Source organism: Neospora caninum, chromosome IX (assembly GCF_000208865.1).
Source record: "Neospora caninum Liverpool complete genome, chromosome IX".
Lineage (NCBI taxonomy): Eukaryota > Apicomplexa > Conoidasida > Eucoccidiorida > Sarcocystidae > Neospora > Neospora caninum.
The window spans coordinates 4,778,705-4,790,944 of NC_018390.1; the positions used below are offsets into that span (position 1 = coordinate 4,778,705).

Sequence of the window (12,240 nt, forward strand, 5' to 3'; positions counted from 1 at the left end):
TTAGGCCATGTGGATCGGCTTATCGTAGCACGCCATGCAGGCTTCCTTGACAGCCTCCGACAGCGTCGGATGCGACACACAGGTGCGCCCGAGGTCCTCCGCTGCAGCGCCGTACTCCATTCCCAAAACCAACTGCCCGATCAACTCGCCTGAAAACAGTTTCCACAACACAAGAAAACACGCGCCTTACAAGACAAAAAGTGCTACACTGCCACACACAAATGCATGTATACCTATGCGTATCGAGACACGTTGTCAGCAGGCGTCAAAATACGTGCATGCTTGCATGCACACACATACACGTATATATATATATATATATATATATATATAGGTATGTATCCCCATCTGTCTATATATCGATTCAGTCGTGTGCCAAGTGGATGATACAATGGGGAAAAGGTTTGCCGTTAGTAGAGCATGGCCGGCATTTCTTGATTCGGAAACCCGGGGGGTTTGTGGGACTTTCGGTGACGGCGCGAGAGTTGCGGGGACAAGCATCGAAGGAGAGCACGGTGCAGTCGCGGCGATTTGGCCGCTTTCCATGCCCGCATATGCAAGTATAAGCCGAATGGATTTGATGAAAAGAGAGTTTCTCCCAGAGTGACGCACCTGCCTCGGGACCCATGATCCACGCGCCAAGGATTTTGTCCGATTCCTTGTGCGCCAAGACTTTGACGAAGCCTAGAAAAAGAAGACGAACGCATAAGATCATGGAATATAACCGCGTGCGCCTGAATGTAACGGTACAGGCTATAAACAAAGGACTGCTTAACTTAAAATGAGGAGTCAAGTACGTACAAAAACCGTCCAACGAGGAATTATGTCCATCTGTGCATCTAGGTTGATACTCGGTTATATGTTGTAGATGCAAACTTCCCGGCTAAACTTTGAGCTATGACACCAGCCTGGGAACCGCAGAGTCAAACCAAAAAAAGACATGGAAACGCATTTTAAAGATGGAGAATCCCTAACGAAGAATCTGAGAAAGGACAGAAAGAAGTGGAAGCGAGAAGGACAGGAACGAGGAGAGACACGAATGGAAGAGAGATAAACAACACGGAAGCGGAAAAAGATTCACAAGAAGAGCGACAGTGCTCACAGAGAGATAGCGCAGACGCGTGAATGTGTGCAGGGAGAGATCACGACAAAAGCACCGATGCGAACGCGACGAAGAGAAGACACCGAGACAGAAGAGAGGGATGAGGATGCTTCAGCCACAGGGAAGAGAGGGGGTGCCGGAAAAGAGAAGAATGCGGGGAAGAAAACAACCGACAACACGATTTCGCACCTGTGGCGACGTCGTTGGCTCGTGCGCGGCTGTTTGCTGCGAAGGGGAAGGCGCCCTTGTTGTAGGGAACTCCGCTGGCCTTAAGCTGACACAAAACACACAGGCGTGCTTCTCTGGTGTACATACACCGAACGCGCTTCCACTGCTCAGTCCACAACTGGCGAAACTTGGTTCACATCCGGTTCACGAGAAGCACAGTTTGGGAGCCAGAACTGCCAAACTCGCGAGATTGGGGAAGGACACGCGCTCGGCCGCTCCTGGTGGAAAATCGTGTGGACCGGTCGTCAAAACGCGAGGCATTTGCGATGTCCGTTTCAAACTCAACACGCACACCCCCATCCCGTGTGCTCCAAAAACTCAGAAACACAGGAGGGAGCCGGGGACGCGCCTGCCACTGACGAAGAGAACGACTTTCGGTTAATTTAAAAAGACAACTAAGACGGCGGTTTTCACCTTGGGACAAAGAAAGCGCTACCCGAGAAGAGGATGTGTCCCAAAAAAAGCTGCAGAAGACTTTGAAACGTTCTCCTTTTCTTTGCGGCACAGGGCAGAGACACCTTTCCGGGCGCAGCAGCCGATCCGGTTTGCCCCTGCTTTCCCCCGCGGTCGCCTCACTTCTTCTTCGGTTTTCCCAACCCCAGCAATTTCGGGATGCGTGTAAATCACGGAGGGGATGGTGTCGTAGTTCACGTGGCCCTCGCCGACGCCAGCAATCATCTCAACGCATGCAATGCCTTCTTCTTCGGCTTTGTGAGCGAGCATAGGCTGCGCGAAAAGCGACAGAAAACGGCGGTTTCCGCTGTCGCTCAAACGCTCGACCGCGAGGCGGAGCAGCGATAGACCGCAGCCAGGCAGAAAAAAAGAAGAGAAAAGGTGCGCGGACTGCAGAGCACGGATGCGCCCAGTGACGGACAGCCTCGCCAGGAACCGCGAGAAAGAGAGAGAAGGAGAAAGAGAAGGACAGAAGAAAAAGAGAAGGAGAGAAGGCAGCGGAGGAATAGAGAGAGAATGCGAGAGGGATGGAGAGAAAGGAGAGCGCAGCAGATGCGGAAAACGTGAGAGAAGCGGGACAAAAAGCGAGCGAATGAGAGAGAACGAGAACGAGAGAGAACAAGAATGAGGCAGGAAGCGAATGAGAGACCAGGAGAGAACGAATCAACGAGACAAAAAAGGGAAGAAATGGGGAAGACGCAAAGCCGGTAGGAGAGAGGTACAAACAGGGGAACAGTCGAGAGTCCTTGAGAGACGAAAAAGGTCGCGACCGATAATCGCCTGACGCTTTACCAACAAAACCTGAGTGTGACGCACAACGGCCACAAGGTCTACGAACGAGTCGACAAACCTCTGCATCGCCGCGAAAGGGATTACACACGCCCACACCCAATGCATGCAGGTATATGTACATACATGTATGCATGTAAATGTGTATATTTAAGGAGACAAACGGTTTCCGAATCTTACGCCTCTGATGATATCGCCGATCGCGCGGATGTTGGGGTAATTTGGGACGCAGAAGTGATCATCGACAACAACTCGGCCAACCTGCAGCAGGACAAAGCGCGCGAGATAGAGAATCTCATAGGCTCAGCAAGACAGGATACATGCACAGAGATTGAAACGTGCATACCCATATGCGCATTTCGTTCTGGCCTACACGTAATATGTATGTATATATACATATATATATGAATGTAGAGTTACAGATGCACACAAAGAACAGCATAGACCAGACCCCAATGGAACAAGTATGTACGTGGCCGTTTCGCTGGATCGGGGAAAAACGTTCAGATGCATGCGCCTGAGCGAGTTTTCGCTCCCATCGCCGTCTTCACTTCTGCCCACGTTCCAGGTTCCTTTCCATTTGAAGATTCCCCTGAACGAAGTCATCCTGCCCTGAAACCCACGAAGACATTCGTCGAAATCTCTCCCTATCTCTGCCTCTAGCTTCATTTTTTTATATCTCCAAAACAAGCTACACATAGACATATAAGCTTAAACAAATGAATGCGCGTGTACCTGTGTGTAAACCCCAGACAGCGATGTGCAGGTGTATGCACACCCGATTTTAAAATCGATAAAGACACAGAAATACATATATACATATATATAGAGAGAGTACACAGAGAGAATACACAGATATATATATATATATATATATATATATATATATCATAGAGAGGGAAAAAAAGTGACACAAAGCAAAGACATACGCGATCGGTTTCAATTCCGAGTTCCTCCAAGCCGAGGTTTTTCGTGTACGGGCGCCGGCCAACGGCAACGAGGACAACGTCCGCTTCCATCTGAAAACCCATGAGAAAAAGGAACCAGTCTTGCCTCTCCGAAGAGAACAGCCAAAAGCAATCCCTGCGATATCGTTTCATCTAAAAAGGCTTTGTGCATAAGCTAACGTCGCCAGTTGCATTCATACAGCCATGCACACACCCTGTATGTATCAGGCACAGATATAGCATATATATATATATATATATATGCATATGTAGGAATGGACGAGCATCTTTGTTTCTTTGTTGCAAACGAAGAACAGTCAAGAAACACAGATGAAGGTAAATTGCTGCCTATCTATCTACCTATGTACCTTCATGTGTATACCTATCTCCATCTATGAATATATATATATATATATATATACACGGGTGTGTGTATCGATGGCAGACGAGAGGAAGAGAGACTCACGTCGAAGGGATTGCCTCCTTTTGCCGGCTCTGAAGGAGAAGGGAAAAAGATACAGCAAAACAGATATGAAGAACAGGACATGCACAACAAAGACGTTCCACCATTCCACAAGACGATATACGCTTCGTACTCGCACTGCCCGCTTTGTCATGTCGGTTTCCAGTGATACATAAATACCTTTACCGATATCTATCTCTGTGTACGTACATAGAGACATACACGTATATATGCGTATGACTATATAAATATATATGTGAAAGCACCTCGAAACAAATTTGTCTGGAAAAAGCCGAGGTTTGCTCTGTCTCACCAACGTGAAGAGTTGCAGAAGACTCGCGCACGTCGGCGCCGACAACTTTCGTCCCTAGTTGAAATTTGATTCCCGTTTTTTCCATCTCCTTCTGGAAGGCCTTCGCCACCTCTCCGTCCTACGCGAAACGCACCGGCTTGACAAAATGAGACATGTTTCACGTGCTTCGATTCCGGTACACACCAGAAAGAAAAAATGTGCACAGATCCGCATAATGAATACCTAGATATATAAATTTACAGATATAAAGAGACACAATGTCCACATATGCCTAGAAATACAAGTATATATATGCACGTATATACACATGCATGCTGGACTATCCTTGGCTCCTTGCCCACGCAGATATGTACAACAAAATGTAATTTTAACTATGGCTCCACGGACATAGATCTGCTTCTCTAAATATAAAAGCGATATGCATATACATATATATATGTGTATATGTATATATCTATGTATGGTGAAGCGCGTTGACGGTATGTGAAGTCGAGAGGCTTACAACGGGGGGAAGGAGGCGGTCGAGGAACTCGACGACGGTCACTTCTGCGCCTAGGTTTCGCCACACAGAGCCGAGCTCGAGGCCAATGACCCCACCGCCAATCACAGCCATCCGCTTCGGGACGCTCTCCAGGGCGAGGGCTCCTGGGAAAACCAGTTGCAAAACCCGATATAAAAATGCACATGCGAATCGACAAGAGCATATACGCATGCAGGGCAACACAGAAAAGAGCCGCAATATATATATATATATATATATATATACATACATCCATACATACATACATACAAACATACATGTGAGTGCCCAAACACAGGCAACTACGCACACATCAAACTGCAAGAAAATGGAGATAGTATATAGACGCGCAGTCGAGGAAGTCCATGATTGTCCTTTGTATGTGGGTAGGCGGCTAGACATGTGGACGCCACGTGCAGCAGCTGTGGAGAGTGCTTCAGTCGCCTTTGAGACCAGGAGGCGAAATCGACAGAGACACGGAGACACAGGTTTGCACGCAGGAGGAACCGAGAAAGACAGATGCCTATGTTTAGAAAGACAGAGAAAGGTTGCAGGCGGTATCTATGTAGAGCTGCGGAGACGGAGAGAGCTAGGTAGAAGACGGTGAAGCACAGTGCTGAGGTATGGGTCTGAGTGTGTGTCGCCTTGCCTGTGGAACTGATGATGACTTTCTCGTCGATGGGCACGACATTTCCTGGGAGCGGCGAGGCTTCGGAGCCTGTCGCGAGGATGATGTGTCCGGCGTCGAGAGTTCGTTTCTCGGATTTGTCGTTCGGCGTCACGACGACGGCATTGCTTCCGTCCAGCTTTCCTTCTCCCTGAAATGTGGACAAAGAGAAAAGGGGGGGGGGGGGTTACACCCGCGCACGCGTCACAGAAAGAGGCGAAGGCCACACGTTCAAAGGAAGCGACTGCTCGGCTCTCGACCTCGTAGCCTCACTGAAGCAGAGACACACACGAAAACGCCCAGAACCTCATTGCCTACAAATCTACTTGATCTCAGAGGAAGACAGGAAGAGAGGGGGAGAAACAGAGAGAAAGAAAGGGGGAAAGAGAAAGAAAGGGAGAAAGAGAAAGAAAGGGAGAAAGAGAAAGAAAGGGAGAAAAAGAAAGAAAGGGAGAAAAAGAAAGGGGGAGAAAACGAAAGAAAGGGAGAAAAAGAAAGAGGGAGAAAAAGAAAGAAAGGGAGGAAGAGAAAGAAAGGGAGAAAGAGAAAGACAGGGAGAGAGAAAGACAGGTAGGGAGGAGAGAAGCGAGAGGGATAAACAGAGGTAGAGAGAAGGAGAGACGAGAGAGGGAGAAACAGAGGTAGAGAGAAGGAGAGAAGAGAGAGGGGGACCGGCAGGTGAAAGTGACGGCCCATTCTCCCTTTCTGTCCTCGTTGGTTGCGGGTTTTGCGTACCACGTAGTAGTCGACGCCATTTCTGCGGAAGAGATGCTCAATGCCTTGCGTGAGCGTGGAGACGACTTTCTGCTTTTGTTTTTGCATCTTGCCCACGTCGACGCTCAAGCCGTCGATCTTGATTCCGAGTTTCTCAAAGTGGTCGCGTGCGTCCTAGAGAAGAAAGACATACGCGAGAGCACGGTGAGGCACGAGCCACGGGGGAAGTGCGGAAGAGCGTCTGGCCAGTTGGAGGAAACTAAGGGAGGCGCAGGAGACCAAAGGAGAAAGTACAGCAGACACACAGCGGAGAAGAAGAGACAGCTGAGGCGCGAACAAAAAACGCGGCTGTTCCTCGAAAGGAAGTTCCAAAGGAAAGTTTATGGCTTCGCAGATCCATTTCTTCCGCATGTGTCCAAGTCTGTCGAGATCCGCTTCTTCGTTTCCCTGTGTGTGTTTCCCAGTCCGTCTTCTCTCCGCTCTCAGGCTTGCTCGATTTCGCAGCGCCCAATTCTTCTCTCGCCTGGCGCCTTTCTTCCACTGTCTCCACTCCCCTCCAGCTCTCGTCGCCCCTCTTTGCCCCAGACTTTGGACGCAGGAACGGCTGTCTCTCTTCCAGTCTCCCCCGCGACCTCGCTCTCCACCTCTACAGTCTCTCGTCCCTGTCGTCTTCTCTTCTAGTCGTGCCCGTTTCCTTCTTCTCTGCGGCGTGAACCTGTGGACCTACGACGTATTTGTTGCTGATGTTTAGGACTGCCTTGGAGGGGATGCAGCCGACGTTGAGGCACGTTCCGCCAAGAGTGCCGCGCTTTTCCACGCATGCAGTTTTCAGCCCCAACTGCGCGGCTTTAATCGCAGCCACGTAGCCGCCTGGGCCGCCACCGACAACGACGACATCGTACTTCCCGCCGGAAGTTCCAAAGCCTCTTCGCTGCGAAGCGAGGGGCGCCTGCGAGGCTGCAGAGAAGAGAGCAAGAGTTCCGTTTTTCTGGAAGGGAAGAACGGGCGAGCCAGCAGACTGCCTCCAGGCAGAGGCCAGAAACCGGGACACAGCAATCTGCTTCATGGTGCTTCGCTGAGAGAGACAAAAACAAGTGGAGGACGGGAAAGAGAGGCGAAACGGGAAAAAGCCAAGAGACGGACAGAGAGGAAGTCGAGAAGCGAACTGGAGCGAAGAAAGGCGGTGTACGGACGGCGGCAAGAGAGGGCCGATGAGTGCAGTGGAGAGAGGAGGGAGAGGCCGTTGGCGGGAGAAGCTGGGGACGAAGTGGACACCAAACGTGTTTCACGGAAAAGAATCTCGATTTGAAAATTTTGAAACGCGCGTTTCCTGGCCTTACGAGACAGTGCCCTGGGAGAGGCTCAAGCTGTCGCACAGTCAACGCTCGCCGTTGTGACCTGTGCCGCAATGTCGAGCAGCTGTCGAAAAAGCCTAGCGCACAGCATGGAGAGCGAGACGGGAACAGGACTCGCACATAACGGCTCTGCACATACACGGCTCTTACACACCTCTATACTTTGCGGCGCATATGCTGAAAGGCGGCGTTGTACACGCCAAAGCGCGTGCACAGTCGCTTCACTACAGTCAAAGATAAAGTGTGCATTTGCAAGAATTCACGCGCAGATACTTTTTTCAGGCACGGTTTTTGTTCACTTGAGGCAGGTCGAGAAAAACCGGCGCATGTGCGCATCCGAGGGAGGTAGGGAGGCCAGCTGCGGCGTCTTTTCGCAGAAAAGGCTGGCGGCTTTGCGGCGCAAACGCTGGTGGAGTTGCCTGGTTGAGAAAACCGGGCGGCAGCGAGATACACATGTCAACGCCCAACGATCCCGGGGGAAGCAAAGAAGCAAGCGACATGCGGCCTATCGATGCGGATGATGAATTTGGTTTTGTTCACTTAACAGTGAAATGCGGACAAGCAAGGCACCAACCGACGCGAGGCAGATTCCTCAGGCGGGAGACGAAAACACGCGAGTTCATTGTCAGCCGGGATTGTTTGCCCGGCCTTCTTGAGTCTTTTCGGCCTCCCTTTCCCGACGGAAAGACACTTTCGAGGCAGGAGAAAGAGAATTTCGGGATACATGCCCTGAGGGTTATCTGGGCGACAGACGTTTGAAAGGTCCAGTTGCGTTTTGCCTCGCGCTGAGCGTCCTGACAACACGGACAGGCGGGCGAAAAGCCATCAAGGAAGAGACAGCGCGGGAAAATCCTCGTTTTCTTCCAAGGCTCTTCCAACGGGGATTGGTGATCGCTTGGACTCCAAGGCCGGCAAATCTGTGCCAACGCAACCGTTTTTCGGCGGCACGCGGTGTATGTGCACCTGAGAAGTCGGTGCTCCGACTGTGCGCACCAAAGCAGGGGAGTGGGAAGCCTTCTCAAAGGCAACGTGAGGCGGTTTGTTTGTGCTTTTCGTTTGCTTTTCTCTCCTTTTCCGCGTTTCTGTTCTTTGGCCTTCTCGGATGCTTTGTACGCCATGGCGTCCTCCGGTCTCGCGCTCCTGGCCGCGTCGCGAGCAGCCAAGGCTCCGTCGGTCTTCTCGACGACTCGATTCTTTTCCTCCTGTCTTCCCCGGCCGTTGCCTTCCTCTCTCGCTTCCCGAGCGTCTCCCTCTTTTTCTGGAATCTCTCCTCTCTCAAGATGCAGTCTCGTCTCTCCCGGCCTCGCAAGAAGCATCTCGCCGTGCTTCTCAATGCAAAGGCGCTTCCTCGGCAACAGAGCCACCGGACCGCAATTCGATCTCCTCCACCCCAAAAGCATAAATGTGCGGAAAACCCCGAGCAACGCCAGCTACGCGTACATCCATACGTACATAACAGAGTATCAACTTAGATGCGCAGACAGCCGTAATCAATCTTTGCTGGGCTTGTTCCTCCTGGGTAGCCACAGGGGAGTAAGGTGTGAACAGTCCAGTCTGTTCTCTCTACGCAGTTGTATAGTACATATATATATATATATATATATATAGTTGCAGGGAATGCAGGAGAGCATCTGTCTGTGCAAATATGGATCTTCACCACGCGCCCTTTTGCATGCAGATGTATGCATATTTGCTCCACGGTTGCTGTTCCGCATGCTTTGCATGTTTCCATGTGGGTGTGCTGAGCGTATTGAGCAGCGTCAACATGCTCACTGCTCGCTCACCACCTGCGCGACTGCAACAGTGGACGGGGGAACTTTCCGCCGTTTCTGCATGTTTTTTTCTTTCGTGCCGTCGCTTTTTTGCTCGGTTTTCTCCTGGCTTCCGACAAGCGTTCGCTTCGGCTGTCCGTTTGTCTTCAGCTGCGGGAGGAGGCGCGCTTCTGTTGTCGACTGTTCTCCGTCCCGGCCTTGAACTACCTCGACTTCAAGCAAGGCTGCTGCTCTCTGCGCGTCTTTCTCTTTCTCGGCATGCTCGCCGGCGTTTCTCTCGATCTGCTGCTCGTCCATCCGCCGAGGTCGTCCTTCTGGAGCAGGTAAAAACTCACGTGCAGCCGACGGCTTGCTGCATCTCGCCCTCGAGGTGGACCCCCAGGAATCGATAGCCAACACGGGATCAACTCCAGAGAAGTTCAGCTCTACGAAAGCATATATATATATATATATAAATGCACCTATATGTGGCTTAGCGCGCTTGTACACATAGCACAAGATGGACATATATATAGTTTTACGATATATATATATATATATATATATATATATATATATATATAGGTACAGATATAGATACTGTATGTACTTGCGTCTGTCTATGGATATATATATATATATATATATATATGTTTGCCTCTCTCTGGAATACATGAATGAAACGTCTTGTGACACTAGTGCCTCATGGTTCTCGAAAAAAAATACCGTGTACCCCCGTACGCGTACGTCTGCTGACATCCATCTATGTACACCATCGACAGAAATCTATATATATATATGTATTTATATATATATATATATATATATATATATTATTTGATGGGGTATGTATCGGCGCATGTGTAGGTAGTTCTTTTTATGGGATATGTTTTTGTTTTTAGGTTTCACGTCCACCGCTGGCCTCTGAACGCCGAGCGTATGTTGTTTCCCGGAAAAGGCAGCGTCTTTGATTACACGAAAGAAGGCGAAAGAGTGAACCCGCAAACGGGCTGCGTCCAAACAGAAGCCTGCGCCTCCTTCTTGAAGCTGATGTACGACGTTGACGCGTAGACGATCCGCAGAGAGGAAAAAGGCGATGAAAAGAGAGACAAGAACACCGGCGAAGATTGAAGATGCGCCGTTCAAAGGACAGGTGGAGAGAGAGGCAGCGTCTCGACGACGGTCTGCGACGGGGCGAGAAAGAAAATCAGCAGTCGCGACGTGGCGTGGAACGGGCAGGGAGCGAAGGCAAACGAGAAAACGTGCAAGACGAACTCGAGAGCCGAGAAGCAGACCCACGAAAAGAGAATAAACAGACGGGGAAAAGGCTAAAAGGAACGCAAATGTGGAGTAACGGGGAGGCGAGACAGAGCGATCCGAATTTGTGGATGTGGCGGGTGCGATAAATGCTTGCGATTTCAGAATCACTTTTCCCTTTTCCTCTAACAGAATCTCGTTTTGTTCGGCAAATTGCGCTACAACAACAGCGGCGACTGATCGCGTTTTGTCGTTCTTTCCCTAGGCTGTCCTGTGTCTCATCTTCTCTGACGGCCTAAACGTGAGGCCCTCGGCTGCGATTGGGCTGCAGCTTTCTATGCACATCGAAAAAAAAACTTTCACTTGTTTCTCCAGGAATCCGGCAGTCCGCCGTCTCGACATCGTGCACACGGGCAGTTGCGCGAATGTACAAATACGTTTGTACGTCTATATTGTTATCTGTTCCGACGCCGAGTATCTGCTTTCCCAGCATCAAGTGGCGCTTTGCATTTGTGGATATTTTAAAGTCATCTCAGGCCCACACTAGGGAACCTAGGATAGAGATGCAACCCATTGCTAGAATCATAGATTGGCCACTGAAGACCGCTCTGCATGAATACATAGAGTTTGGGGAGAGACATCCTAGACAACTGTTCACTCTCTGTAGGCTGAACTGTGGGGATACAAAGAGAAAGGCAGAAAAGACGATCCGGTCAGGCTGTCTGTTCTTCGAAGCAGATTGAAAAGTCTTAAAACGCCTGCGGCGACACATCCGTTCACGTTATGGCCTCAGGTCAGTCGTTGTCTCGGCGCCCAAGCCGCGAGGAAAGAGAGAGACCGAGAGAACACGAGAGTCAAGCATGAAGCACGAGACCAGAACTAGATAACACCCTCTGTCCTTCGGGTGTCTCCTTCTCTCGTCTCGTCTGTTTGTGCTCTAGAGGAAGGGGCGTAGTCTAGAGGTTGTGTACAGCGTTTCCTCTGCCATGGCACGTTTTCGAATACTTTTTGCCGCACCCACTGGCTCTGTCCGAGAGGCGATCTGCGCCAGAGACAGCTTGCCAGATTTGGCGACGTCTGCAGACTTCCAGGGCCTTGCTGCTGCCCACGCAGGTTCCACGGGGTTCTGCCCGTTTCAGAGTCTACCAGGTTTTCTCCTAATATAAGACGAACCTGTGTGGAAGCGTCGCGAAGAGCGGTGAGTGTACGGTTTCCTGTTTTCTTGCTCGACTGCTGTCGGCCCAGACACACTCAGATGTGTTTTTGCGTGTGTTAAGACATTTAAGAACGCAGGTCCGCTGACAACAAAAAACTGTCAAACAGCCCGCTTCAAATCTTTCCCTGACCGTCACACACTGGGGCTGAGGCGAGAGGCGAGGCGGCAAGCTCTCGCCTCTGTTCTCTCTGCGTTTGTCTAACGACCTTTCGCTTTGTGTTTCACGAAACGCAGGACTACCGAGAAGTCAGAACAGAGACTGTCTAGGGAGCCTGCGACTTCGCTAGGCTCGTTCGCGCACGCTTCGCTGCTGCGCGCTTTCTCCTGTCTGTTTTGGTTGATCCCCGCAGACGACGGCGACGCTCTCTCGGGGCCGCCTCTCGCCGCTCTGCGCCCCGACGGCGTAGTCGCTCGCTCGCGTTTGCTGTCGATTCTGCGACACTCGCGTCGGCGGCATTGCGTCGC

General features: G+C 50.7%; 1 protein-coding gene across 1 annotated transcript; it reads right to left on the minus strand.

Annotated features, from left to right (window-relative positions):
- Positions 1 to 9,620, minus strand: NCLIV_044200 (hypothetical protein; the record flags this gene model as incomplete). The annotated part of the gene is made up of 13 exons (XM_003881340.1): positions 1 to 149; positions 613 to 684; positions 1,292 to 1,376; positions 1,907 to 2,056; positions 2,753 to 2,833; positions 3,502 to 3,591; positions 3,986 to 4,014; positions 4,296 to 4,413; positions 4,798 to 4,940; positions 5,474 to 5,633; positions 6,218 to 6,370; positions 6,924 to 7,271; positions 9,336 to 9,620. The coding sequence occupies 13 exons, from the start codon at positions 9,618 to 9,620 to the stop codon at positions 1 to 3; spliced, it is 1,863 nt and encodes a 620-aa protein (XP_003881389.1).
- Positions 9,621 to 12,240: the final 2,620 nt, after the last annotated feature.